Source organism: Podarcis pityusensis (assembly GCF_964106645.2).
Source record: "Podarcis pityusensis genome assembly, chromosome: 5".
Classification (NCBI taxonomy): domain Eukaryota; kingdom Metazoa; phylum Chordata; class Lepidosauria; order Squamata; family Lacertidae; genus Podarcis; species Podarcis pityusensis.
Genome location: NC_138032.1, coordinates 10,866,173 through 10,892,526, shown reverse-complemented (window position 1 = coordinate 10,892,526; position 26,354 = coordinate 10,866,173). Strand labels below are relative to the sequence as shown.

At 45.9% G+C, this 26,354-nt stretch overlaps 1 protein-coding gene across 1 annotated transcript; it reads right to left on the bottom strand.

The window, feature by feature from the left end:
- ZMAT3 (zinc finger matrin-type 3) lies at positions 1 to 26,354 on the bottom strand. The gene is made up of 6 exons (XM_081008308.1): positions 26,113 to 26,354; positions 22,744 to 23,072; positions 20,499 to 20,618; positions 16,002 to 16,168; positions 15,738 to 15,841; positions 1 to 8,826 (listed from the first exon to the last, which is right to left on the bottom strand). The coding sequence occupies exons 2-6, from the start codon at positions 23,014 to 23,016 to the stop codon at positions 8,615 to 8,617; spliced, it is 876 nt and encodes a 291-aa protein (XP_080864434.1). The 5' UTR covers positions 23,017 to 23,072; positions 26,113 to 26,354; the 3' UTR covers positions 1 to 8,614.

The window sequence follows — 26,354 nt, the reverse complement described above, 5'->3', positions numbered from 1 at the left end:
TTCTAAACAGCAAGACAAAGAAGTTTTTTTTGTTTTAATTAAAAAAGAAGCAGCAGCAAAATAACATATACAGTAGTTCCAACATGTATGACAAGCAATCTGCTTTGCCTGGGCAAAACCATTATAAGACGTGTCCTACATTTATTGCTAAGCAGCACTTATATTGTTTTTATTCTCACAGTGTATTTATACCATAACAGGAATCTGTTTTTGAATCAATTCTCTCCACCATGGTGAAAGGGGGAAATGGTGGTGGTGGGGCACTGTATTTTAATTACCCTGTTCACAAGGTCATTAAGAGTCAGTAATGATGGGGAGGTGGGCAAAAGAGATATAGCCTTCGGAGAAAGGGGAAGCAAAAACCAAACACATGGTAATGGGCCGCTCCCAAAAATCAGCTGCTGATGAGGACAACAAATAGGCACAGCAAGACCAAGAGTGTTAATAACCATGGTTTACGAAGTGGTTGCACACACACACACACACACAGTGGCCTATTTGCATGTCATGCTAAACCATGGTTTAGTGTGACATGCATAAACTACAACAAGCCTTGACTTCACACGATCTCCCTCTCCTGAGCAGTCAGAAGCTTTTGCTATCACTTTTAGTTTGGGGCATCTTCTGGACTCTACTATGTGGCTGACACTACCTATTGTTTAGTTTCACTAAGCCAGCTTCATAAACCAGTTTGACATTGGCTCTTTTGAAATGATCGTTATGAGTTATTAAATTGATGTACCGCCCTTCATCCAAAGATCACAGGATGCTTCACAGTATAAAAGTACTAAATGCATAACACAACAACAAATTGAGCAGTATTAGCCAAGGTTTGTTGCTCCAGGCGGCATAACCAACCATGGTTAACCAAAAGCAAAAGCTTCCAAACTCCTCTTCCCAGTCATGAAGGAGGAGACAGGGCAAGAAGGAGAGTGTTGTGTTGCCTTTCTAGTTTAGAACAATGTGTGAACAGACTTCTATATCTACCTTGTCTTCCTCTCAAATGGTAAGAAGATTAATGCCATGGACCAGGTGCCGGATATGTGGCAGAACTGTTTTCTGCATGTACCCGAAGCCATAACAGAAGAGGTAACAAGTTTTTTTAATTTTCTGAGGGAGAAAATTTGTTTAAATTTCCCCCCAAAACCCCAACAACCTAGTTGGTTAGCCTACTGACTGGGACCAGCTTAGTATGGGTAGCAGAACTTTTACAGTTTTGCTTAAATGGACTGTGCCTTGTTTACATTAAGGTAAGCAAAGCATCACAGTCAAAACCTCACAACCCCGAACGACCCACATTTCTCTCCAGAGGAGTTTTTGTTAGGCAAACACATCAGGAAATTTGGAGGAACTTCAGAGGGCACAAGCTCTGTTTGTTGATTTCAGCAGCGTGACTGAGGCACCAGAGAATAATACTGGCATGTCGAACTTCCATAACCCAGATGCCAACTTGGCATTAACGTCCATTACAATCCAAAATGGTACACCTTTTATTATAACGCTGTGCAAATTCTACAGACACTGCATAATGGCCTTGTAAGTGGCATAACATGACTTTGTTGTGCTCACGTTGTACAGTGCATCACAGAACCACAATTTGAAAACTCGGAAGCCATTAATCGGACATAGAAACCCACAGGGCAAATGCAGCAGACCCTCAATGATACAAACAAAGGCTGGCAGCAACCACAGATGCTAATACTTCTCAACCTTGTCCCCATTGGAGACACCCCACAATTCACACGCTCCTTCCTTACGAGAAGGTCCTCCAATTAATTGCCCAAACTGACCACATGGAATAGCGTTTTACCTCATCCAGGACTATTTCCCACGAAGCACAAGGCATAGAGATTTCCTTCCTCCTCGCCCCACCCCCAATTCATTCATATATTTGATAAAGCATCCTTGCAAGGTGTGGTCAGTTATGGAGACAGGTCCTGAGATTGATTCCAAGGATGCATCTGTGGTCCACTGTAGACGCAACGTTGGCCTTGTTAACTGCATTTAAAGAGACTGGGTCCAAGCCTTGGGAGAATGTACTCGTTTCTCAAGAGTTCCAGCAAATTCCCCACCTCTCTTCACAGCAGTTAAGCAGTTTGTTGTCACTTAACTGGAGGAGAGTCGGAGGAGATACAAGGAGGGGTCATGCATTCTTGCAACTGGTCCCCAGTTTGTTAACTCCAGATATCAGAAAGCCAACATCACAACAGCACTTGCCCACCCTAGCAATGAAACGGAAGATCTATGTGAATACCAATCCACACTATTTTCTATTTTGCAGAGGCAAGATGAAGGAAGCCTGCAAAAGTAATATTGAATAAGAGATCAATGTGAGATGGTCAAGAGCTGTAAGAGAGAATGGGCAGATATATGCATACACACAGACACACACGGGGAAATCAGCAATGTCAAAACAACTCTGCCCCGCCATTTCCCATGAGGATGAAATCACAAGTTTTGATATCATGAGTGGTCCTCAGTCATGGGCAACCACATCACTCCTACCCTGAATGACTGGTTGCTATTAGCAGGGAATGTTTGCTTGACAATTCCTTTCCAATTTCTGGAGGTTCATATCGTCTGAGGTTCTACTGTGTGAAAAGTTCATTTTTGCATCTAACACGCATATTGGGGGAGGAGAGCAGGGAGGAAAAGAACATGTCAACAAAATAAACACTTAGTAAGATGAGAACTTTTTTTAAAAAAGAGAGAAATGATATGGATGCCTTCAAGGTTAATGACACAAACATTAAATGAAACATACAGGATAAAGGCTTAAATATATTTTAGCTCCTCAGTGGTCAGTATGACCAAATAAATAGAAAAATACACAGATTAGTAGCAGCAAATATCAATCAATTTACTGGCCATTAAGAAAACCACTTATTTCCCCCTTCCCTCTCCCACCACCACCCTTATTCATCCAGACAGATGATGCTCAGAGCATCAGGTGGGCCTGTGCAAAAGATCTGCTATTCTCAGAACAGTGCCCTTCACAAACCATATATTTCAGAACAGAGATGTGCTGTTCCAAATTGAAAATACAGAGTTCCAAGACAAAAACAAACCGGTCTCTGGCTCATCTCTACCATTCAAGTGGGCTCTCAGGTTTGGTTTCATGCGGTCTCCTCTCTCTTTTCCTGAATGGAATCCACTGTAGTATGGACCTCATGAAATATAAATTCTCTTCCTCCCCACCAGGGATCAATTGTAACAGACCACTCATGCCTCTTGGAAAGCTGAACACCAGAAGACAAACTGGGGCAAAGAACAAGACGAAGGCCCTTTCTCCCAAATTCTGAGGCTGTGAAAGCCACGGTTGTTCAAAACTGTTGAAATTAAAAAGGGGTTAAAACCAACAGAAGCATCAGCAGAGGACGGATGGATGGGCAAACCAAATAACCTTCCCAGCCCAGCCAGCCATCAACACTCTAAAGTTGCAATCCTCTCCACATTTATCTGACAGTTTAAGCCCCATCAAACCCATTGGGACTTGCTTCTGAACCAACATGCATAGGATCTGGCTGTCTATAAAGGTAAAGGGTAAAGGGACCCCTGACCATTAGGTCCAGTCGTGGCCGACTCTGGGATTGCGGCACTCATCTCACTTTATTGACCGAGGGAGCCGGCGTACAGCTTCCGGGTCATGTGGCCAGCATGACTAAGCCGCTTCTGGTGAACCAGAGCAGTGCATGGAAACGCTGTTTACCTTCCGGCTGGTGCGGTACCTATTTATCTACTTGCACTTTGACGTGCTTTCGAACTGCTAGGTTGGCAGGAGCTGGGACCGAGCAACGGGAGCTCACCCCGTCGCGGGGATTCGAACCGCTGACCTTCTTATTGGCAAGTCCTAGGCTCTGTGGTTTAACCCACAGTGCCACCCGTATCCCTGTCTATACCCTTGGCCAAATTAGCAATCAGTACATTACATAACACTTCCCCTCTGAAATCAAGAGGATTGCAGAAGTGGCAGCTCTCTCGTTGCGCCATCAACTCTCCTGCTCTGAAGTCGAGTGCCTACCTCACAGTGCTCATACAGGAATGATGGAAACAGGGGACTGAGAAGGGGAAACCCTGCCACCTGCCCGGATCCATAAAACTAGAGGGCGAAAACTCTAAATAAATAAATAAATAAAAGAGGGTGGGCAAAAATGCATTTTTCTTTCCATGAAGGTCAAAAAGCTATACAAAAGAAGAGCATGGGCAGGGCTTTGTGCCACACTAGGTTTTTTTAAATTTACATTATTTTAAAAATTGAAGCGGTGGGATTCAGAGCCTGTGCCACTTCACAGCAGGGGGAAGTTTGTTTGTTTGTTTGCTTGTTTACACTTGAAAAGTTCTCTGCATGCACTAAATCAGCACATCAGAGAGAGTGTTGCCCTGAGCCTTTCTCCTTGTTGTGTAAGTCTACTGCCTGCAAGGAGTCTGGGATTAAAGAGGCAGAGAACATTGAAGAATGCAATTCCCCCACCTGCAGACTGAAGTGGTAAAGTCCACAGCTCTAACATTCCCTTTTGTTTTGTGCAGACCAGCACCTGGGCTCTTGAGATGTACTTTTTTGCGGCGTTTGAGAGAGAGAGAATATTTAAAGGGAAGTACCAAAGCAATATCATAAAGAAGGCTGATCGCCGAAGAATTGATGCTTTTGAATTATGGTGCTGGAGAAGACTCTTGAGAGTCCCATGGAGTGCAAGAAGATCAGAACTATCCATTCTGAAGGAAATCAGCCCTGAGTGCTCACTGGAAGGACAGATCTTGAAGCTGAGGCTCTAATACTTTGGCCACCTCATGAGAAGAGAAGACTCCCTGGAAAAGACCCTGATGTTGGGAAAGATGGAGGGCACAAGGAGAAGGGGACAACAGAGGATGAGATGGTTGGATAGTGTTCTCGAAGCTACCAGCATGAGTTTGACCAAACTGCGGGAGGCAGTGGAAGACAGAAGTGCCTGGCGTGCTCTGGTCCATGGGGTCACAAAGAGTCGGACACGACTAAACGACTAAACAACAACACCAAAGCAATGCATGGGAACTCAAGAAACAAAAGCATGGCAACTCAAATTAATGCATGAAGCTGCCTTATACAGAGCCAGACCATTGGTCATGGATTGTCTACATCTGGGTTTTCCAAACTTGGGTCTCCAGCTGTTTTTAGACTACAACCCCCATCATCTCCAGCTAGCAGGACCAGTGGTCAGAAATGATGGGAATCATAGTCCAAAAACAACTGGAAACCAAAGTTTCCAGTGGCTCTCAAGGGGTTTAGGCACTCTTTTCTCAGTCCTACCTGGGAGATGTCAGGGATCAAACCTGAGACCTTTTGCATGCAAAGCAGATGTTCTGCCACTGGGCCTGCCCACCCAACCGCACTTGTTCGGTTTCTCAGTTAAATGAATGTGCTAAGCAACAAAATTTAGGAGTGGTTTCATCCATCCATGAAGGTCACAGGATGGGTCTGGATACTCCTGTGCTTCAGCGGCTGAATAGGCATGCAATCACAGCTGGCAGTATGTCAGAAAAGCGAATGCCAGCTCCCCTAAACAATGAGATTTCTGAAGGAAGAGGATTGTTGCAAGCCTGCCTGAGACAAGAGGCGCTGCCCAGCTATCTGTCGCTATTCTAGCAACCAGGATCAGATGCTTCCAGTTGAGCAATTGGCTATGGCTGGCAATGCGTAAACCTCACAAACGCCATGCTTCCAATCTCTGACGCCATCAGCCTCACACACTGTGAAATTATGGACTTGTTCAGGGCTACCCTCCACCTCTAGAGCTTATTGAAATAGTACCCTCTGTAAAAATTGAGTGAATATGCCGAACCGGCAAATGTAACTATGAAAATCAGGGATCAAGAAGAGGCCATCTATAAGGGAGTCTGGAAACCTTTCGTAGAATATCTGAAGAGTTGTTGCAAACACGTAAAAAGGCAAGTAGGATTTGAATGAAAAACAGCAGTAAATACTATGTTCTAGGGAATATACGGAAAGGATAGGACACAGAATAATCAAAATCTGCAGCAACATGAGAAATTATGGGGAAGCCATGGAGGGGTGGAGGGGAAGTCAAGTGGTAAATGAATATTAATGGGAAAGTATGTGTTTTGTATTAAATTTGTAAATGTTTGAAATTTATAAATTAAAAAGAGATAGTACCCTCCGATCCGGAGGAAATCATTTTGATTTTTCCTATTATTATTATTATTATTATTATTATTATTATTATCATTATTATTACAAATGAAATGTGTGAAATAAAACTCATCCACAGCTATGAAAATGAAGGAAAGTAAAAGACACCAGGTGTTCTCAAAGTATGCTGAACCTTTAAAACGGCTTTCAGTGTTAAATGTATTGAAATGACTAAGGCCCTCTTGTCACATGTAAGCTAGGGACGCCAGCCCAATCCACTGCCAGGGAGGTTCGAACTGTGTGCTCCAAAACACACACCCCCCCACTTCTGTAAGTGGAATGGCTCAAATTCATATTACTTCCATGTCAAAAATCGCCTGAATTTTTAACAATTTATGACTGCTTGTGGCTTTTGTTATATTCTCCTTTCAAAAGGCACAATTTGCATGAATGCATATTGTCTGTCTTTCTCTCCCCACCCCCAATACATTTGTTAGGATTTTTATCCACCTGTGCTGCTCCAGTACGTAGCACTATGTTGTTTATATCATGTGAGTGTCTGAGAGCGTGAGACAAGAAGTCTCAATACTGTTGGAAGTTCTAGTTTCACTTCTGTGTGTGATGCTGTTCTGTACTGCTGCTGAGAGAGCACAGACATGCTGATGGATTCTTTGTATATAGACTGTAAAATAAAGTACAGTGGTACCTCGGGTTAAGTACTTAATTTGTTCCAGAGGTCCGTTCTTAACCTGAAACTGTTCTTAACCTGAAGCACCACTTTAGCTAATGGGGCCTCCTGCTGCTGCCGCGCTGCCGGAGCACAATTTCTGTTCTTATCCTAAAGCAAAGTTCTTAACCTGAAGCACTATTTCTGGGTTAGCGGAGTCTGTAACCTGACGCATATGTAACCTGAAGCGTATGTAACCCGAGGTACCACTGTAGTTTAGAGCTACTGATTGACTCTTTCTTCTGCTATGAGATGCCAGAAGACGAGTATGCTCCTCTCAGGAGGGAGGGGTCGCTTATCATCGGTCTCTCTGGACTGGGGAAGATTTACAGCCAGAGAGCGACCATCGGAGAGACGCCCCCGGTGTCTTGGGAAGGTGGTGGCCTTCCCGGGCGTTTTCCCCAACAACATTGTCTTGATAACTCTGCACTGCATTTGATGTTCACGGTTTGTAAACCCAATAAACTGAAACTGGGATATTCACATACTTCATTTTGCATATTTGAATTGGATGCTGTAAAATAATAATAATAATAATAATAATAATAATAATAATAATAACGCACCTGGAACGCCAACCCCCTTTTTAAAAACGGCTGGTTCCAACTTTGTAGGAGGGGAGGGCAATGGGTATGAAAGGAAAGGGTGACAGAATGCCATGGGGACAATAGGTTTTTACTAGCTTTGGAGGGGGAGAGACAAACCTCTGGCCCCATATCTACCGTATTTTTTGCTCTGTAAGACGCACCAGACCACAAGACGCACCTAGTTTTTGGAGGAGGAAAACAAGAAAAAAAATATTCTGAATCTCAGAAGCCAGAACAGCAAGAGGGATCGCTGTGCAGTGAAAGCAGCAATCCCTCTTGCTGTTCTGGCTTTTGGGATAGCTGCGCAACCTGCATTCGCTCCATAAGACGCACATACATTTCCCCTTACTTTTTAGGAGGGGAAAAGTGAGTCTTATAGAGCAAAAAAGACGGTACTTTCTAAGCAAGTTACCCTGCAGAGTTTTAGCTTTCCCTCTCTATGCCCACCGGCAGAATCTTTGCAAACAGACAAAGATGTCTTCTACCAACTGTGTCTCTACAGGCTCATCCAGCCCAGTATTGGCCTTTCTAAGCGGCAACATCTCGCCAAGGCCTTGGGGCAGAGGTCTTCCACAGCCCTGGTACCCAAGAGCCTTTCATGAAACTGAAGGCGCGCAGGTTCAAAGCCAGGACCTCCTGTTTGCAAGGGGTGCGCTCTGGCCTGCCGACAGAGCTATGACTCCTGGCGCAGCACTGTGGCTGCTTTTCTCTCATCCAAACTGCCCCTTCTGAAGCTGCAGTGGAATGCAGGGCGAAAACAAAGAAGAAGAAGAGAGAAAAGGGCGAAACTTGCGCCCTGCCTGTTTGTGGCTCCGGCCAAGACTCATGCAAAGGGGAGGATACAGGTAGGGGGAAGAAGGCATGGTTGAGCCTTAGCAAATGAGCAAACACAACACAGAGAACCTGGCACCCTGCAGCGCATATTCGTGTGCCAAGTGGCAGCGAAATTTGAAAAAACCCTTTTGCTTCACCTATTTCGCCGCTGGCCTTGTAGGTGCTTGAAAACACAGAGAGAGAAAGGAAGAGAGAGCGCTGGAGAGCAGAACTCCTAAGGCACGGAGCAGAAAAAGCAGGGCGAACGGCAAGCAGCAGGCGAGAGAAGTTGCTCCCTCCGTCAGGGCTGGCGGGAGGGGAGGAAGGGAGGGAGGAAGGAAGGAGCCAGCGGGAATCGCCGTCTCATTGTACGTAGCCCAGGTTCTCCATCTCGTTCTTGTAGCGCTGCTCCGACACTTTGCTCTTGTGCTGCTTGCTCTCCAGGTGCTGCCGGAACTCGGCCTCCTCGCTGGCGCCGGCGTTGCACATGGAGCAGTAGAACTGGCCGCTGGGGGTGACGCACATGGCGAGGTCGCGCGGGATCCGCTGGCGGGAGCGAGGGTTGAAATAAGGGCCTGCAGGAAGAGGGGAGGGAGCGGAAGGGAGAGGTCATTCATGTCCTGCCAGAGAGAGGTCTTAGGGCCCAGTTCACCCTGGCCAAAAACCTTAGAAGAAGAAGAAGGAGAGTTTGGATTTGATATCCCGCCTTTCACTTCCCTTAAGGAGTATCAAAGTGGCTAACAATCTCCTTTCCCTTCCTCCCCCACAACAAACACTCTGTGAGGTGAGTGAGACTGAGAGACTTCAGAGAAGTGTGACTGGCCCAAGGTCACCCAGCAGCTGCAGGTGGAGGAGAGGAAAATCGAACCCGGTTCACCAGATTACGAGTCTACCACTCTTAACCACTACACCACACTGGCTCTTAGAAACAGTCCAGGCACTGGATCAGGTCAAAGGCCCATCTGCATGGTGCAGCCCCCTGTCCTCACCAACGTTGTTGATGCTGATTTATTAACCTTGTATACCGCCCTTCCTCAGTAGATCTCAAGGCAATTCACAACAGAAAGGTACAATACAAGAAACACAAAATCATAGAATCATAGACTTGGAAGGGACCCCAAGGGTCATGCAGACCAATTCTTACATTGTGCTTGGTCTATTCATTTTGCCGTTTGTCTTACGCATAGTGGGTTTTATGCATGTTTCACATCTGTCTGTGGACAACTAGTAGGCATGGACATAAACCAGGCATGTCCCGTGAGCAAGAAGACACTGTTTCAGCCTCCTTGCACTGCAAGAAGCCTCTGTGCAGGTAGGAAACATCTTTTGTGATACATTATGGCCTTTTGCAGTCTATGCGGCAGCTAGACAGGTGACTGGGAGTGGCCGATGAGACAATATAACACCGGTCCTGAAAGACCTACATTGGCTCCCAATACATTTCCAAGCACAATTCAAAGTGTTGGTGTTGACCTTTAAAGCCCTAAACAGCCTCGGTCCAGTATACCTGAAGGAGCGTCTCCACCCCCATCGTTCTGCCTGGACACTGAGGTCCAGCGCCAAGGGCCTTCTGGTGGTTCCCTCACTGCAAGAAATGAGGTTACAGGGAACCAGGCAGAGGGCCTTCTCAGTAGTGGCGCTCACCCTGTGGAACGCCCTTCCATCAGATGTCAAGGAAATAAACAACTATCTGACTTTTAGAAGACATCTGAAGGCAGCCCTGTTTACGGAGGTTTTCAATGTTTGATCGTGTTTTTAATATTCTGTTGAAAGCTGCCCAGAGTGGCTGGGGAAACCCAGCCAGATGGGCAGGGTATAAACATGTTGTTGTTGTTATTATTATTATTATTATTATTATTATCTAATAGAATCACAGAACTGTAGAGACAGAAGGAATCTCAACTAAAGCATCCATGACAGACAGCCATCCAACCTGTTCTGACTTTAATTCTGCATTGGGTTGCATCCCATGTTAATCCTACTCAAAGCAGACCCATAGAAAATAAAGGATATGTATAACTTAGGTCCATTCATTTCAGGGGCTCTATTCTTAGGGACATCACAGGGATGGTCCTAAAAGGTATAATAAATAAATACATGCAATTAAACCAAGATCACTCCAGTGAGCCTAAAGCTTTCTAAACATATTTCAGTTACGTCTTGATCAAGCTAGAGCACCTCTTGACCCACTCAAAACAAGTAAACAAACTGTCTGTCTCCTGGATTGTTTATTAAAAATTCCGCTCCGGAAATGCTGGAGGTGAAAAGGATTCCCACAGCAGATGGCCTTGGAGGGTGGCTAACCAGCTCTGTCTTTCTGGACGATGGCAGAACGAAGAGGATCCAGGAGTCAAATGACCTGGCCTGGCGCCAAGGAAACTGAGCAGAAAATTGCCCCCGCTCAGAGCAGCATCCGAGAAGGGCAGATGGCAAATTAAGTTCTGGAGTGAGAAACCAAGGCTCACTAATAGGCAGACATACCCAAGCAAACTTTGGATGCTGTGAGGGCAAAGACAGGAAGGCAGACAGGAGTCATGGGGAGAGAAAATCAGACAAATAAGTCTTTAATGCTCATTTTCTGCAGCACCAACTGCCCAGGCTCTTAAGCTTTGGAAACCTCAGGACAAAGCCTTCGCAAAGCCAAAAGGCACAAGAATATTTTTTAAAAAAAGAAATTACGAAAAGAAATACAAGACTCCATCCTCTGATACCTTCCCTGCAGAAGAACATTTGTTTTCTTTAGTGTTTCTCATGCGTTCCTTCCCCAATTTCTCCCTGGCTCCCCACCACCGAGCCAACTCTCCTCCCCTCCCTCTTCCCATCTACCTCACAATGCCTGGGCAGCATTCATCAACCTTGGGATCAGGGATAGTCTTGGACGACACCTCTGCACAGTGCAAGACACTTGTGAAGGAGCAAAATCAGCAGTGTGTAAGACAGGATCCTCCTGTGTGTGCATGCATATGTCTGAAAACCTGCACACACCATCGTTTGTAAGGATCTGAAAACCCTTCAAATAATAGCTTGGCCCACAACCAGCACCCATTGGAAATGAAGCAACCTGCATTAGCCCCAAGTCATGTTGGCTGTCGGTTTACCGCTTGCTTTTATTTTCAGAGGGGTAGCTGAGCGAGATAATGAACCAAGATCATGGCCACTGGGCCCATCACCTCCTGCAAATAGAAGGGGAGGAAAGGGAGGCAGTGAGAGATTTTACTTTCTTGGGCTCCATGATCACTGCAGATGGTGACAGCAGCCATGAAATTAAAAGATGCCTGCTTCTTGGGAGAAAAGCAATGACAAACCTAGACAGCATCTTAAAAAGCAGAGACATCACCTTGCCAACAAAGGTCCGTATAGTTAAAGCTATGGTTTTCCCAGTAGTGATGTATGGAAGTGAGAGCTGGACCATAAAGAAGGCTGATGGCCGATGAATTGATGCTTTTGGATTATGGTGCTGGAAGAGACTCTTGAGAGTCCCATGGACTGCAAGAAGATCAAACCTATCCATTCTGAAGGAAATCAGCCCTGAGTGCTCACTGGAAGGACAGATCTTGAAGCTGAGGCTCCAATACTTTGGCCACCTCATGAGAAGAGAAGACTCCCTGGAAAAGACCCTGATGTTGGGGAAATTGAGGGCACAAGGAGAAGGGGACGACAGAGGACAAGATGGTTGGACAGTGTTCTCGAAGCTACCAGCATGAGTTTGACCAAACTGTGGGAGGCAGTGGAAGACAGGAGTGCCTGGCATGCTCTAGTCCATGGGGTCACGAAGAGTCGGACACGACTAAACGACTAAACAACAAAGCTGAGCGAGTCATCTCTTCGCTGCAGCCAAAACAATATACAACTGAGTCAGGGTGGACTAGGACCTGGGAGACCAGGGTTCAAATCCCCACTTGGCCGCAAATTCCTCTGGTTGACCTTCAAATCAGTCACTCTCTCAGCTTAACCTACCTCGCAGGGTTATTGTTAGGATTAAATGGGGAGGAGGAACCAGAAACACCACCTCTAGCTCCTTGGAGGGAAAGATGGACTAGAAATTAAGAAAGTAAACAAATAAACTTGATTGTGGCATAAACTTTAACCGTTCATGAATCTAGGGAACCAGGCAGAGGGCCTTCTCGGCAGCAGCAACCTCCCTGTGGAACACTCTTCCAACCGATGTCAAGGAGATAAAGAACTACACGACTTCTAGAAGACATCTGAAGGCGGGACTTCCGGGTTAGCGCCTCCGGCAATGGCGGAATTCCTCTGATCAGGAGGAATCCGCTCTGTGGAAATCAGGGTCTGGCCGCCACGGCGAAGGCGGAGACCCACTAAAAACCACAGGCGGGAGAAGCTTGTGGACGTGGGATTCGGCTGGCACCTTTTGCGCCTCTCCTACTCGCGGGGAAACCCGGTTTCGGGGATCCGGAGCGACGTGGGGTGAGTGGCGCGGTGCTTCGAATCGACTGCTTCTTTCACGGAGTGAAGCCGCATTGCTGTTGCAGGAGAGCGCTGACTTTTTCCTGTGGACAATTTGATCTTCAAACAACTACCCGTGAGTAGAACGGAAAATTGGATTTTTAAACGTCTTAATTTGGCACCGAAACGGGGAGGTTTCAAACAGGAAGTCCGCCTTCCCCTTTTGTAAATAGATTGAAGCAAAGAGGCTGCAAGCTAAAGCCTTGGAAAGTCTTTCACAAAGGATTAAACTTCCATCGGTTAAATCATCAAACCCCCCTTGGAAGCAGGAGAAGAGGGGGGAAATTTAAGATCGCGTAAGCCTGCAGGAGAGAGTGAAGAAAGTCAAATTACCACCGCTCTGAACCTGGAAACGGGCTGCTAGTAAAATTGAAATTTTGGATATGCTCATTGACTGTGAATAGATCGTCTGCTGACAGTAAGTTAAAGAAGAGAAATACATTGTTTCCATTGTCTCCTTCTGCGTTTATAAAGGAGTAAAAGTAACTGAAAATTGAAACTAACTTTATTGTTTGAACTGTGCTTAAAAGGATTGATACAATTAGAAATTGTTTCCCCCTAGAGGAAGCCTTTGAAATTGTTACAAAAGCTGAGCTGGGGGAATTTCCACCTTCAAGATAAAACTGTGAGAATCTGGGATTGACCTTGGACCGTTAAGAATGTTGACAGAAGAAGCCTTAGTGGTTGCATTATGTAAGATTAATGATTCATTGGAACAGCTTCATAAGAAGACGGATGCGAGGACTATAAAAATTGATAACTTGGAACTAAAAGTGACTAATTTGGCACAAAAAGTCAATATTAATACAGAAATTATTCAGGAATCGATACAGGGATCTATTTTGACATGGCAAATTGAGGAGAAGGTGGGGGAGAAAGTTTTTGCTGTGGAACCTAAAGTGGCACAAGTGGAGAGGGAGAGAGCCCTAGCCTTACAGTTGCAATTTGATGATTATAAGTTGATGCCTTTCAAGACTGAATTTAGAGAAAGTCAGACTTTTAGGATTGGAGCCCCGCTTGGACTGGAGAAAGAAAGTTGGATAGATCCCCTCATGCAGGGGTTTATTGACCTCTGGGACCTGGACTTGGGTCAGGAGGAGACTGGAGTTGTGGGGACTGCCAGACTTGGAGGAACTTTGAAACACGACTGGAAATATCTTTTGAATTTCAGTTCTAACTATGGAGATTTGGCTGACTTGTCAAGAAGGAATAAAAACATTGCTAGATGGGAATTTCCCGGAGATCTATTTTTCAGCATCAAAGGAAGGAAAATAAGAACAAGATCAGGAGAAGACAAAGTAAAGTGCATGTATAAATATGAAGAAGACTTGCAGAAGGGACCTGGAAAAGAGTTAAGAGCCTCGGACCGAAGATCACCAGGTTGATGGGCTATATGGAATTGACGGAAATGACTGGCAGAACCCGAGACCAGGGAGAAGAGACGGTGGAAGAATATTGGAAAAAGTTTAAAATCTATATATGGAAATAATGTAAAATTAATGAGTGTTAGAAAAATGTTGGAAGGGAATTATATGGCTTTAGTAGAAATATTTTAAGGAATTAAGTATAAATAAGTATTATAGTATTAATGGAAAATAAGGTTAAAATATGTTAAGATAATTACATGACAGAAAATAGAGAAAGATGGAAAGGATTTGCTGAAACAATTAATAGAAATGGAATACAAAAAGGGAGGTGAGAGGGGGTCGGTGAAACAAGGGAATGAAAGAGAGGATATTGAGATGGTATGATGTGTGTTTTTTGAATTGTTTTTGCTTTTGTTTTGTATAATGTGTTAATGTTAATGCTGCGTTCTGTATTGTTTATATATTGTATTGTTTTCTCTTTTGCTTTTTTTCTTCCTTTCTTTATTCTTTTCTTTTCTTCTTTTTGTAAGGTTTAAAAGCAATAAATATCATTTTTTTAAAAAAAAATAGAAGACATCTGAAGGCAGCTCTGTATCGGGAATTTTTAAATGTTTGGTGTTTGATGATGTTTCTGTATATGCTGGAAGCTGCCCAGAGTGGCTGGAGCGACCCAGTCAGATGGGCGGGGTACAATTCTTATTCTTATTATTAGACTGTAACCCACCAAAGTTTATGTTGTAATGAATGTCAGCCTTTAAAGTGTCATCACAACAACAACAACTTAGCCTGACTCCTCCCTGAATTGTTTTGGGGATGGATCTGTGGTGCAGCACGGGATAAATTGCTGTGATCTGAGGGCCACAGGGCAGGTGGGGGGGGTACCTGCCCAGCCCTTTTATATTAGTAAACCTCCCACTTGCTATGTCCCAGGCTACAGCTTCAGCTATGGATGTAGAACTGGTAATTGGTTGCAATGATTCTGGAATCACAAGGCCTCTCATCCCTAACCCGGCTCTGCTATCGCGTAAAAGGAGTTCTCTAGCTTCAGCTAGAAATAACACACACTGAATAGGGTGCAAATTGTCAGTGTTTGAAAAAGAAAAGGTTCTGACCTCCTTTGACTCCTTCGCCTGGTCCTCAGACCTTAGTTGGCACAAAAGAGTCCTTGAGAAAGAGTATCTTTGCAGAGTATTGCTGCTTTTATTCTTAAAAGTCTTCTTATCCCACCACGACCGACAGCTTTATACATATTAAGGCAACCAGCTTTCAGCCTTCTGACCAACCCAACCCACGCCACAAACAGACCATCAATGACCACCCTATATACAAGCATATATGAAGGAACAGGTTACTAAAATCTGACTGTGCAGTCACCCGAACCAGGGCCCCAAAATTCCCAAATTCTTTCTTCAGGGTCATTAGCTAAAATCCATTAGCTTGAGCTGTATAACACAAACCCAGCGGCATAAACAGAGCCTTCTCCTTTATCAACCCATGAAGGCTTAATGGATGGCCTTGTCAGTTCCAAGCGGAGGCAGGATGGTCTTATCTTATGTAGGTGAAAGGTTTCATGAGTCATGCTGACTCAGTTTCTTTTTGTATTAAAGAAACAGCGGCTAATTTTTAGCCACAACAGCAAATATGGGAAGTACCTGTGTTACTCTGGACGGCATAGACGTTTCGTCTGCTCTGCATCATCTTGTATTCGTTCCCTACTTTCCGCATCTTCCTTTTGCCCACCACTTCTGATGACTCCCTAGTGTTGTGAAGACATGAAGAAGAAGGAGGAGGAGGAGGAGGAGCAGGGGTGTGGGAAGACAACAAGGAGATATATTTTACAGGTGTCACCAGACAAGGTTAGCAAAAGCCATTCCAATCACAACCCCTCACTCTCAAAGAAGTTCAGTAATACCTACGAGAATGTGTTGTTTTGAGCCTCAGCCAGGCGCAACCTCTTCGCATGATTCTTCCCTTGGTAGTGAGCCTGGGCCACAGCCGGTGAACTGAACGAAGCATCACACAATTTGCAGTAATCGTTTTCTGTTGCCAGGATCACCCGCCCTCCTGGTTTTGAGGAAGCGCCCTGGTCAGAAAGGGGGGGAAAGGCATTAAGGCACACCAACGTGGCTCGTTCCTCAAAACGGATGTTCTTGTACTTATTCATTCGGTTGGTGGGCATTCTCAGGGACTGGCTGCATGAAGAGGAGTGGTGGGAGGCACCAGCCGGGGAACCCCCAGAGGAGGAAGGCTCAGAGTCAGGGGATTGGTGGTGGGACACTTAGGAGAGGAGAAGATTGGAGGAGGGAGGAGGTGCCGGACACTGGAGGGGCAATAGGGTTAAATGGGCAGAAGGAGTCGGTGACAGGGAGCAGTTCAGACTCCGAGGCTGAAGCAGATGAGGAGGGTCAACAGACTGCTGAAGAATCCAGGGAGTCTCCCTCTCCTGCTGCAACATGCTCCCCTCCCACCAGTCTCCCATAACACACAGAATAATGAGGAGAGCTGAACAGAGGCCAGAGGTGCACAGACGTAGTTTGAGACTGCTTAGGATACATCTGAGAGAGGAGGAGCCATAAGTACCTTCATTCCTGACAATTGCTCCATAAAGACCTACTGGGAAGTGTTGCTGAGCTATATGCTGTTTTGTCAGATAAAGAGTTAACTTCACTGATAATGGAGCCCTGTGTCCATTGTACTGACCTGTGTCTGACTCCAGGCCTGACAGGCACACGGTACAGGGCCTTTTCAGTGGTGGCCCCACAACTGTGGAAATCGATTCTGTGCAATGTCGGCCAAGCCCCATTCCAAAGTCTATTTAAATAGGCCTTAACAACCTGCCCCTTAGCACAAGCCCCATTCCTCAGTACTTTTCAGTGAACATCAATGACCTTTTTGCTTTGGCATTTAATGGCCAATTAAGACCCGGGCTACAGAAATGGTACTATTGTCAATTTTAAAATATTACAGTTATGCTAGGTTGCAGTCATTGTACAGTCTATACTGGATTCTAACAGTGTTTAGAAGGAAATGTAAATTTAAGTGGTTATAATATTGTTTTTTACTGCTTGTGTGTTGGTTGATCGTTGGTGAACAACTCTGGTTGGCAATTTCTTTTGCCCTACACTTTTTCTGCATTCACCCATAAGCATAAATGGTGCCCATAGGCATGAATGGCTCCCATTTACTTCTATGTGATGGGAGAAAACAGTTGCAATCAGAGCGATCAACGGCTTTACAGCAGGATCTAATAAAAAAAATTTACATAAGAAATTGTCTCCCCCCAGTGGCTGACCTCATCAGCTACTGTAATCTTTACTCCCACCAAAAATGTTTTCCTTTCCTTTGGATCACTGGCTACGGTTAGCTAGGACTGGGGGAATGCAGGCGCTCAGTGAGTGATTCTACATGTTTCTGGAGGCAAGGGGGGGGCCTTGATAGTGGGATGTCATTTTTTTGCAGCATCCCATATCACACGTCGCTGCCATGTTTGCACGCTACACCAAACCATAGTTTAGCACTACACAGGTGAGTCCGGATGAGTTTCAGGCACCCATGTCTCCGGCTAGAAAATTTACCAGAATTTCACCTTGAAAGAATACTGGCTTTTCATTCCATTAGAGCCAGGGATCATGGTTTAAAACAAGGGGGAAACAGGTGCAAAATCTCTCCCCCTCACACCATGGTCCTCATGAACTCCTCCATTTAAATTACATTGTCCTGGGAGGGCACCTTCCACGGATGCCAGTGGAATCTTCTCTATGGCCTCGGTCCAGTATACCTGAAGAAGCGTCTCCACCCCCATCATTCTGCCCAGACACTGAGGTCCAGCTCTGAGGGCTTTCTGGCGGTTCCTTCACTGCGAGAAGCCAAGTTACAGGGAACCAGGCAGAGGGCCTTCTCGGTAGTGGCACCCACCCTGTGGAACGCTCTCCCACCAGATGTCAAAGAGAAAAACAACTATGTGACTTTTAGAAGACATCTGAAGGCAGCCCTGTTTAGGGAAGCTTTTAATGTTTAATAAAAAGGTAAAGGGACCCCTGACCATTAGGTCCAGTTGTGACCGACTCTGGGGTTGTGGCGCTCATCTTGCTTTATTGGCTGAGGGAGCCGGCGTACAGCTTCCGGGTCATGTGGCCAGCATGACTAAGCCGCTTCTGGCAAACCAGAGCAGCACATGGAAACACCGTTTACCTTCCCGCTGGAGCGGTACCTATTTATCTACTTGCACTCTGATGTGCTTTCGAACTGCTAAGTTGGCAGAAGCAGGGACCGAGCAACCGGAGCTCACCCCGTCGTGGGTATTCGAACCGCCGACCTTCTGATCGGCAAGTCCTAGGCTCTGTGGTTTAACCCACAGCGCCACCTGCATCCCTAATGTTTAATAGGCTATTGTATTTTAATATTCTGTTGAAAGCTGCCCAGAGTGGCTGGGGAAACCCAGTCAGATGGGCGGGGTATAAATAATATATATTATTATTATTATTATTATTATTATTATTATTATACCAGCACAGCATAGCAGCTGTGGTCCAGATGAAAGAGGTAGCTCCCCACCCCATGCCCGACGGACCTCCAGGATGCAACTTACATAATAAAAATGCAGAGTGTGGAAGTCGCATCCAGGAGGGTGTTCATCAGTGTAAGCCTTTCTGCTTGCCTGTAATCTCCCCTCTCCTCCCATCGTGTGCTGTTCTGGGGGTTCCCCCGCTTCTTCAGAGAAGATTTGTGCAGGAGACATGTGGGGGGAAGGAGAAAGGGAAGCCCCCTTTTGGTAGCAGGAGTCCTTGGTGCTGGCTTCTGCTAGCTGAACGGCACACCTTTAATATATTATCTAGCTGTCAATATTTATGCATGGGAGTCTGTGGGACACAGCAAGGAGAGAGTTTTCCCCATAATCACCCTGTTCCCAGGGTTTTCTTTGGAAGAGTAATTTGCTAGCATTTGAAGAACCCTGGGATACGAAACAAAATGTGCAGACACCGTTCACATTTTTGCATGTGAAATTAGCCTCTACCCTCCCTTTTCAGAGTTTGATTTTGCTCCCCGCACTGGCAGATTTTGCTCTCTGCCCCCCCCATTACACCCATGTAATCCTACCCTGCTTTTTTGTAGGAAAACCAAAGCAGCTGTCAGCAGAGCAGAGCAATAAGTACCTTTTTAAAAATACATCATAAGGACAAAAGAAGAGCCCCATCTGGTTCAACATTTTGTTTTCACAGTGGGCAATGTGATACCCCCGGGGGAAACCACAAGCAGGACCTGAGGGCAACACCATTCTTCCTTCCTATAGCTTCCAGCAAGCGGTATTCAGAGGCATGGCTGCTTTCAACTGTGTGGAATGAGACACATGCATGCACAAAAGCACATGGCAAGTGTACATCCTTGTCTCATAGACACTGGCCAGGGAGTACATCCCCGCCAAACTCAGTGGAACGTACTTCGATGCCTCCCTTTCTATGGAGGAGCAGATTGCAGCTATAACAAAGGTGGCATTTTTTCATCTCCGCCAAGCTAAGCAGTTGGCTCCTTACCTCTCTTGCCCTGACCTAGCCGCTGTGATCCACGTGACTGTCACCTCCAGGCTTGATTATTGTAACTCACTCTACGTGGGGCTGCCCTTGAAACTGACCCAGAAACTCCAGCGGGTGCAGAATGCCGCGGCGAGACACCTTACGGGGTCCTCGCCGCGGGAGCGCATTCATCGGGTGCTATACCAGCTGCACTGGCTCCTGGTGGAGTACAGGATCAGGTTGAAGATGCTGGTTTTAACCTTTAAAGCCCTATACGGCCTAGGGCCCTTGTACCTATGGGACCACCTCTCCTGGTATGTCCCAGGACCTTGCGGTCTGCAAATAACAACACCCTGAAGATTCCGGGCCCCAGGGAGATTAGACTGGCCTCAACCAGAGCCAGGGCCTTTTCGGTCGTGGCCCCGGCCTGGTGGAAGGCTCTCTCACAAGAGACCAGGGCCCTGCGAGATTTGACATCCTTCCACAGGGCCTGCAAGATGGAGCTGTTCCGCCAGGCCTTTGGCCAAGCTTCAGTCTGACTCATTCTCTCTTTGTATAAGAACAAGCTCAAAGGAAGTTTCCCAGCCCGCCCACAGGTCCTTATAATATCAGTGGAAACAGTTGGTCCTGGCGAGTATTAACCACTTTCAATTTTAACCTGAGGATTATCATTTGTCCAGTTTTAATTTTAATTTATTTGAATTAATTTTGGGATGCATTTTAATCGATTGATTGCTTGTTTTTATGCATATTGTATTATTTACATGATGTTAGCTACTCTGAGCCCGGCTCCGGCTGGGGAAGGTGGGGTACAAATAAAAAATTATTATTATTACTATTATTCTGTGTCAACATGCTGTGGAACGCACACTGCAAAGTAAAACCTCCATACAACTAACTCACCTGGAGCGGAAGGGAAACCACCGGTTGGGTAGCTGGCTCAAGAGAACTGCTCATCCTGGCAGGAGCTGGACAGCTGTTGGCAGCATAGTAATTCCGAAGTTTCTTACTATGGTTTTTACCCTGGAAAGAGAGCCTGCGTTAACAGCTTTCAATGGCAGCCATATAGCTGTGCAACAAGAAAATGCGGCTGCAGGTGGGGTTTACTGTGAAGGTCGATGCAATCCTCAACTGTCAATATTAATCAAAAGAGAGAGGAAAGGTTCTTTATCTTCATCTGCACAATGTGACTGTCATCAGTTGTAGGACTCTTTCACTTAATAGGCAATCCTACAGTGGTACCTCGGGTTAAGTACTTAATGCGTTCCGGAGGTCTGTACTTAACCTGAAACTGTTCTTAACCTGAAGCACCACTTTAGCTAATGGGGCCTCCTGCTGCTGCTGCGCCGCTGGGGCACAATTTCTGTTCTCATCCTGAAGCAAAGTTCTTAACCTGAAGCACTATTTCTGGGTTAGCAACCAGAAGCGTATGTAACCTGAAGCATCTGTAACCCGAGGTACCACTGTATTTTGTTTGTTTATTATAGTCCACCTTTCCTCCAAGGAGCTCTAGGTGTTGTGAACTGCCCTGTAGGGCTGGGAAATATATTGCTATATGGTCCAAAACTGGCAATATATCGCGAATCATGATGTGGGTGGGTGGGTGTGCTATACAAAAATCACAACACAGGGGAAACCGTGAAGCCAGCCAATGACTCTACATAGCTCCATCCTTATTTCAGACATCATGATCTATCAATATATTGTGATGTTTAGCTGGTGATATATCACAAAGTTGAAAACCAGGTATTGCCCAGCGCTACTGCCCTGAGATCTATGGATGAAGGGTAATATACATATTTAATAACTAATAAATAATAACATGGTTTTCTTCCTCCATGTTTTATCCTCACAACAACCCTGCAGGTAGGATAGTCTGAGAGACAGTGACTGGCCCAAGGTCACCAAGCACGTTTCAACCAACCCTCTAACTACTAAAGGTAAAGGGACCCCTGACCGTTAGGTCCAGTTGTGGCCGACTCTGGGGTTGTGGCGCTCATCTCGCTTTATTGGCTGAGGGAGCCGGTGTACAGCTTCTGGGTCATGTGGCCAGCATGACTAAGTCGCTTCTGGTGAACCAGAGCAGCACATGGAAACGCCGTTTACCTTCCCGCCGGAGCGGTACCTATTTATCTACTTGCACTTTGACATGCTTTCGAACTGCTAGGTTGGCAGGAACAGGGACCGAGCAACGGGAGCTCACCCCGTCGTGGGGATTCAAACCGCCGACCGTCTGATCGGCAAGTCCTAGGCTCTGTGGTTTAACCCACAGCGCCACCCGCCTCTAACTACTATACCACACTTAATTTACTAGGGACAGAATACACACACGTGTGTGTGTGAGAGAGAGAGAGAGAGAGAGAGAGAGAGAGAAACTGGTTGAACAAACAGCCTCCCACTGGTCATGTAAAACGTCAAACACACTGCAATTGTAGTTTTCAGTCACACAAAAACCTCATCTCATTTTGCACATTTTAACACTCAAGATATACCCAACATGTTTCTGTCAAGATGCCTCGCATTGTGCAATAATGCATCTGTACACACAACCTCTTTTAGGATGTTTCCTTTTATGCTGCGCAACTGACTGCGGAGGTCAGCAGTACAGTGGTACCTTGGGTTAAGTACTTAATTCGTTCTGGAGGTCTGTTCTTAACCTGAAACTGAGCTAAGTTAGACAGGAGGGCGGAGCAACCCACCTGGCCATCACCTGACATCACAGTGTCACCAGGTGAACTTTTCCACCCTTCCAAAGTGCTGTGTCTTCACCTCCATCATTCAGCCTGGACACGGAGGTCCAGCTCTGAGGGCCTTCTGGCGGTTCCCTCGCTGCAAGAAGCCAAGTTACAGGGAACCAGGCAGAGGGCCTTCTCGGTAGTGGCGCCCGCCCTGTGGAATGCCCTCCCAGCAGATGTCAAACAGACAAACTAATATAGGTCTTTTAGAAGACATCTGAAGGCAGCCCTGTATAGGGAAATTTTTGATGTTTGACATTTTATTATGCCTTTATATTTGTTAGAAGCTGCCCATAGTGGCTGGGGCAACCTAGTCAGATGTGTGGGGTACAAATAATAAAATTATTATTATTATTATTATTATTATTATTATTAGTGATGTGCAGTGCTGATGTTCACAGCTTCCTCCTCACCTGGTAATGAGCCTGGGCTTGCTGTGCAGAATTCAACGTGACGTTACAAAGCCTGCAGCACAAAGGCTTACAAAGTTCCTCCAACACAGGGTCCTGCTCCACCCCTGTAGCAAGTTCCTCATCTTGTGCAAGTGGCAAGGACGGCCCCAGTCCGAGAGGTTTCTGTGGGGATAGTCGCAAGTTGGCTGCAGGCCTGGCGCCCACTGACATAGGAAGCGATGGGACCTTCTCAGGAGGAGCAGGAGGAAATCCAGCTTGCTGCAAGAGGATCATTTGTCGAGAGAACTTCTGGCATTGCTTCCTTTGATGACAGGAGACCAACGTCGACTCTGGATCAGAAACACAGAGAAGTTCCACTAAGACAGGAGGATCCAACAGTAGGGTGTAATTTAAGGGGGTGAAATTTAATTTCCTGCCATTTTCTTTCGTGAGGGGTCATAAAGGTATGGTTTTGGGCGTGAAGAATTTAAATCTGCTATTATCTTTATGATTGGAGAACATTTAGCTTGGAAAGACTACGTTTGGTGAAGAATCGCATAAACTGCTTTCGGAAAACCAAAAAATTTCAACTTCAGTTTCTGAAAATGTCAGGTAATGCATAATAATAATAATAATAATAACTAACTTGGGAATCAATACCTGAAGGAGCGTCTCCACCCCCATCGTTCAACCTGGACACTGAGGTCCAGCTCCGAGGGCCTTCTGGCGGTTTCCTCACTGAGAGATGTGAGGTTACAGGGAACCTGGCAGAGGGCCTTTTCGGTAGTGGCGCCCGCCCTGTGGAACGGCCTCCCATCAGATGTCAAGGAAATAAACAACTATCTGACTTTTATAAGACATCTGAAAGCAGCCCTGTTTGGGGAAGTTTTTAATGTTTATCGTGTTGTTAATATTCTGTTGGGAGCTGCCCAGAGTAGCTGGGGAAACCCAGTCAGATGGGCAGGGTATAAATAATAACAAATTATTATCAATATCATTAAATCATAGAATCATAGAGTTGGAAGGGACCTCGAGGGTCATCTAGTCCAACCCCCTACAATGAAGGAATCTGAGCTAAAGCATCCATGGCAGATGGCCACCCAACCTCTGCTTAAAAACCTCCAAGGAAGGAGAGTCCACAACCTCCCAAGGGAAACCGTTCCACTGTCAAACAGCTCTTATTGTAAGAAAGTTTTTTCTTAATGTTTAGTCGGAATCTCCTTTCTTGCAACTGGAAGCCATTGGTTCAACTCCTACCCTCCAGAGCAGGAGAAAATAAGCATGATCCCTCCTCCATGTGACAGAACTTAAGATATCTGAAGCTGGCTATCCTATCTCCTCTCAGCCTCCTCTTTTCCAGGTTAAACATACCCAGCTCCTTCAAGCGCTCATCTTATTTATCTCATAGACATCTGAAAGGAGGGTGTTCCATAGAATGGGAGCCACTACGAAGAAGGCCCTCTACCTGGTTCCCTGCAACTTCACTTCTCACAGCGAGGGAACCACCAGAAGGCCCTTGGAGCTGGACCTCTGTGCCTGGGCTGAACGATGGGGGTGAAGATGTACAGGGCCGAGGCCATATGGGGCTTTAAAGGTCAGCACCAACCTTTGAATTGTTCTGAAAGCCAATGATGCCCTGATCGTCAATGAATTCATCTAATCTTCCCCTAGAGCCCTGCCTTTTGTGGGAGCTGGTTCCAAAGTTTAACTATATGCTGGGTGAAGCTCGTACCCTCCAACATTTCTCCAATGAAAACAGGGATGTCCTATTCAATAATAATAATAATAATAATAATAATATTTATACCCCGGCCATCAGACTGGGTTGCCACAGCTACTTTGGGTGGCTTCCAACATGTATATAAACGTAATAAAACATCAAACATTTAAAAACTTCCCGATACAGGGCTGCCTTCAGATGTCTTCTAAAGGCTATATAGTTTCTTATCTTCTTGGCTCGGGGGTCGAACAACTCCACACCCTCCAACATTTCTCTGCTGAAAATAGGGACGTCCTCAGGGAAAGCGGGACATTCTGAGATCAAATGAGAAACCAGGATGGCTTCTGTTTATCCGGGACTGTCCCTGGAAAATAGAAACACTGGGAGGGTCTGCAAGTTTTGTGAACCTATGTGCCATGCACAGCACAATCTCTGCATGCAAAAGGTCCCAGGTTCAATCCCAAATGTCTCCAGGTAGGCCTGGCAGGGATGCCCTGTCTGAAACCCTGGAGAGCTGCTGCCAGTCAGTGTTGTCAACCTTGAGCTAGATGGGCCAATGATGTGACTCAATATTAGGCAGCTTTCTATGTAAAAGCTATTTGGCCAGTGAAATGCAACCTTTAGCTTTTAACTAGAAATACAAACTATCCTGCAAAGGCGCATCAATATCTACCTGCTTTTTAATATTTTCCTCGCCTCTATGCTAAAGCAGCCAGAAACAAACTTGAAAAGCTAACTATTACCTCGTTCAACTGCCGGAGCAAAGAGGGCACCTCAAATTATCCAGGAGCTCTGACCGGTGACATCATCACTCCTGCTCTGGAAAAAAAAAGTCTTAAGGCTTTGATCCCCTGCATCCCCCCACTACTACACTGCTGATTAAAACCTGCAGTATTAAAAAATGCAAACTAAAACAAAGATATAGATGGGCACAAGGAGAATCCTGTCTTGTAGACCTTCCCCCAACATGCTTCTGTTCGAAGGAATCGAGGAAATGCATGAGGGAACATGGGCAAATGATGGAAGCAGTGGAGATTATCCAGAGATGCAAACGTGACTCATTGCTGTGCTTAAAGCCAGCATTCAAGGGTTGGTTTGGCCCACAGATTCGTTGAACAGGTCCTTTATCCTCAGTTCCCCCTTGTGTAAAATACAAAGGATGCAACACCGGGAGGTCATATAACTAAAATGTTATGTGCATTTATTGCCCTTATTAAAACGTGGGATTTGCACTTGAGGTGATAAGTCATTCGCTTGGGGGGGGGGGCTTTTTTAAAGGCAAATTCCTGGAGGATAAGACTTTGCCTGTTGCTGGCTGTGACAGAGATAGTGCATGCTTCTGACTGCCATCGTCATACTCAGCTTGCAAGTGCAGTATCTGGCTATCTGAAGGCATATTAGTGGTGCTATAGATCACACACCCAACACCAGGCACACACAGTATCCGATGCGATGCATTGCAAAGAAAACAAACCCACCCCCCCCCTTTGCAAAATGCCCCTAAAGAAGTGTGCAATGAAGCTGAATGAAGCCACGCACAGCCCTGTCCACACGCAAGTCAACCCCAGTTTGTCCAATGGGGCACGTAGGGTCGCAGCTGCTCTTAGACGCCGGTTCCCCGGCTATTCTATTCCAGGCACATCGAGACGAGGACATGACGATGGACCTACCGGCTTCGCGAAGGCTGGTGGTGGAAGGAAAAGAGAGCGATTCACAGGAGGCTCCTGCAAGGATTTTCCCGGAGATGGAGCCGGCCAGGCGCGCGCCGCATCCTCGAGCATGGGATCGTGGAGAGCTTTCGTGGCGCCTCTTTTATAACTTAAAAAAAAGCCAGGTCTAAAGGGGCTACGAAGAGAACCGGTGGAGGGGCGAGAAAGCCGGTGGAGTGGGGGGGGGGAGGGAGAGCAGCATA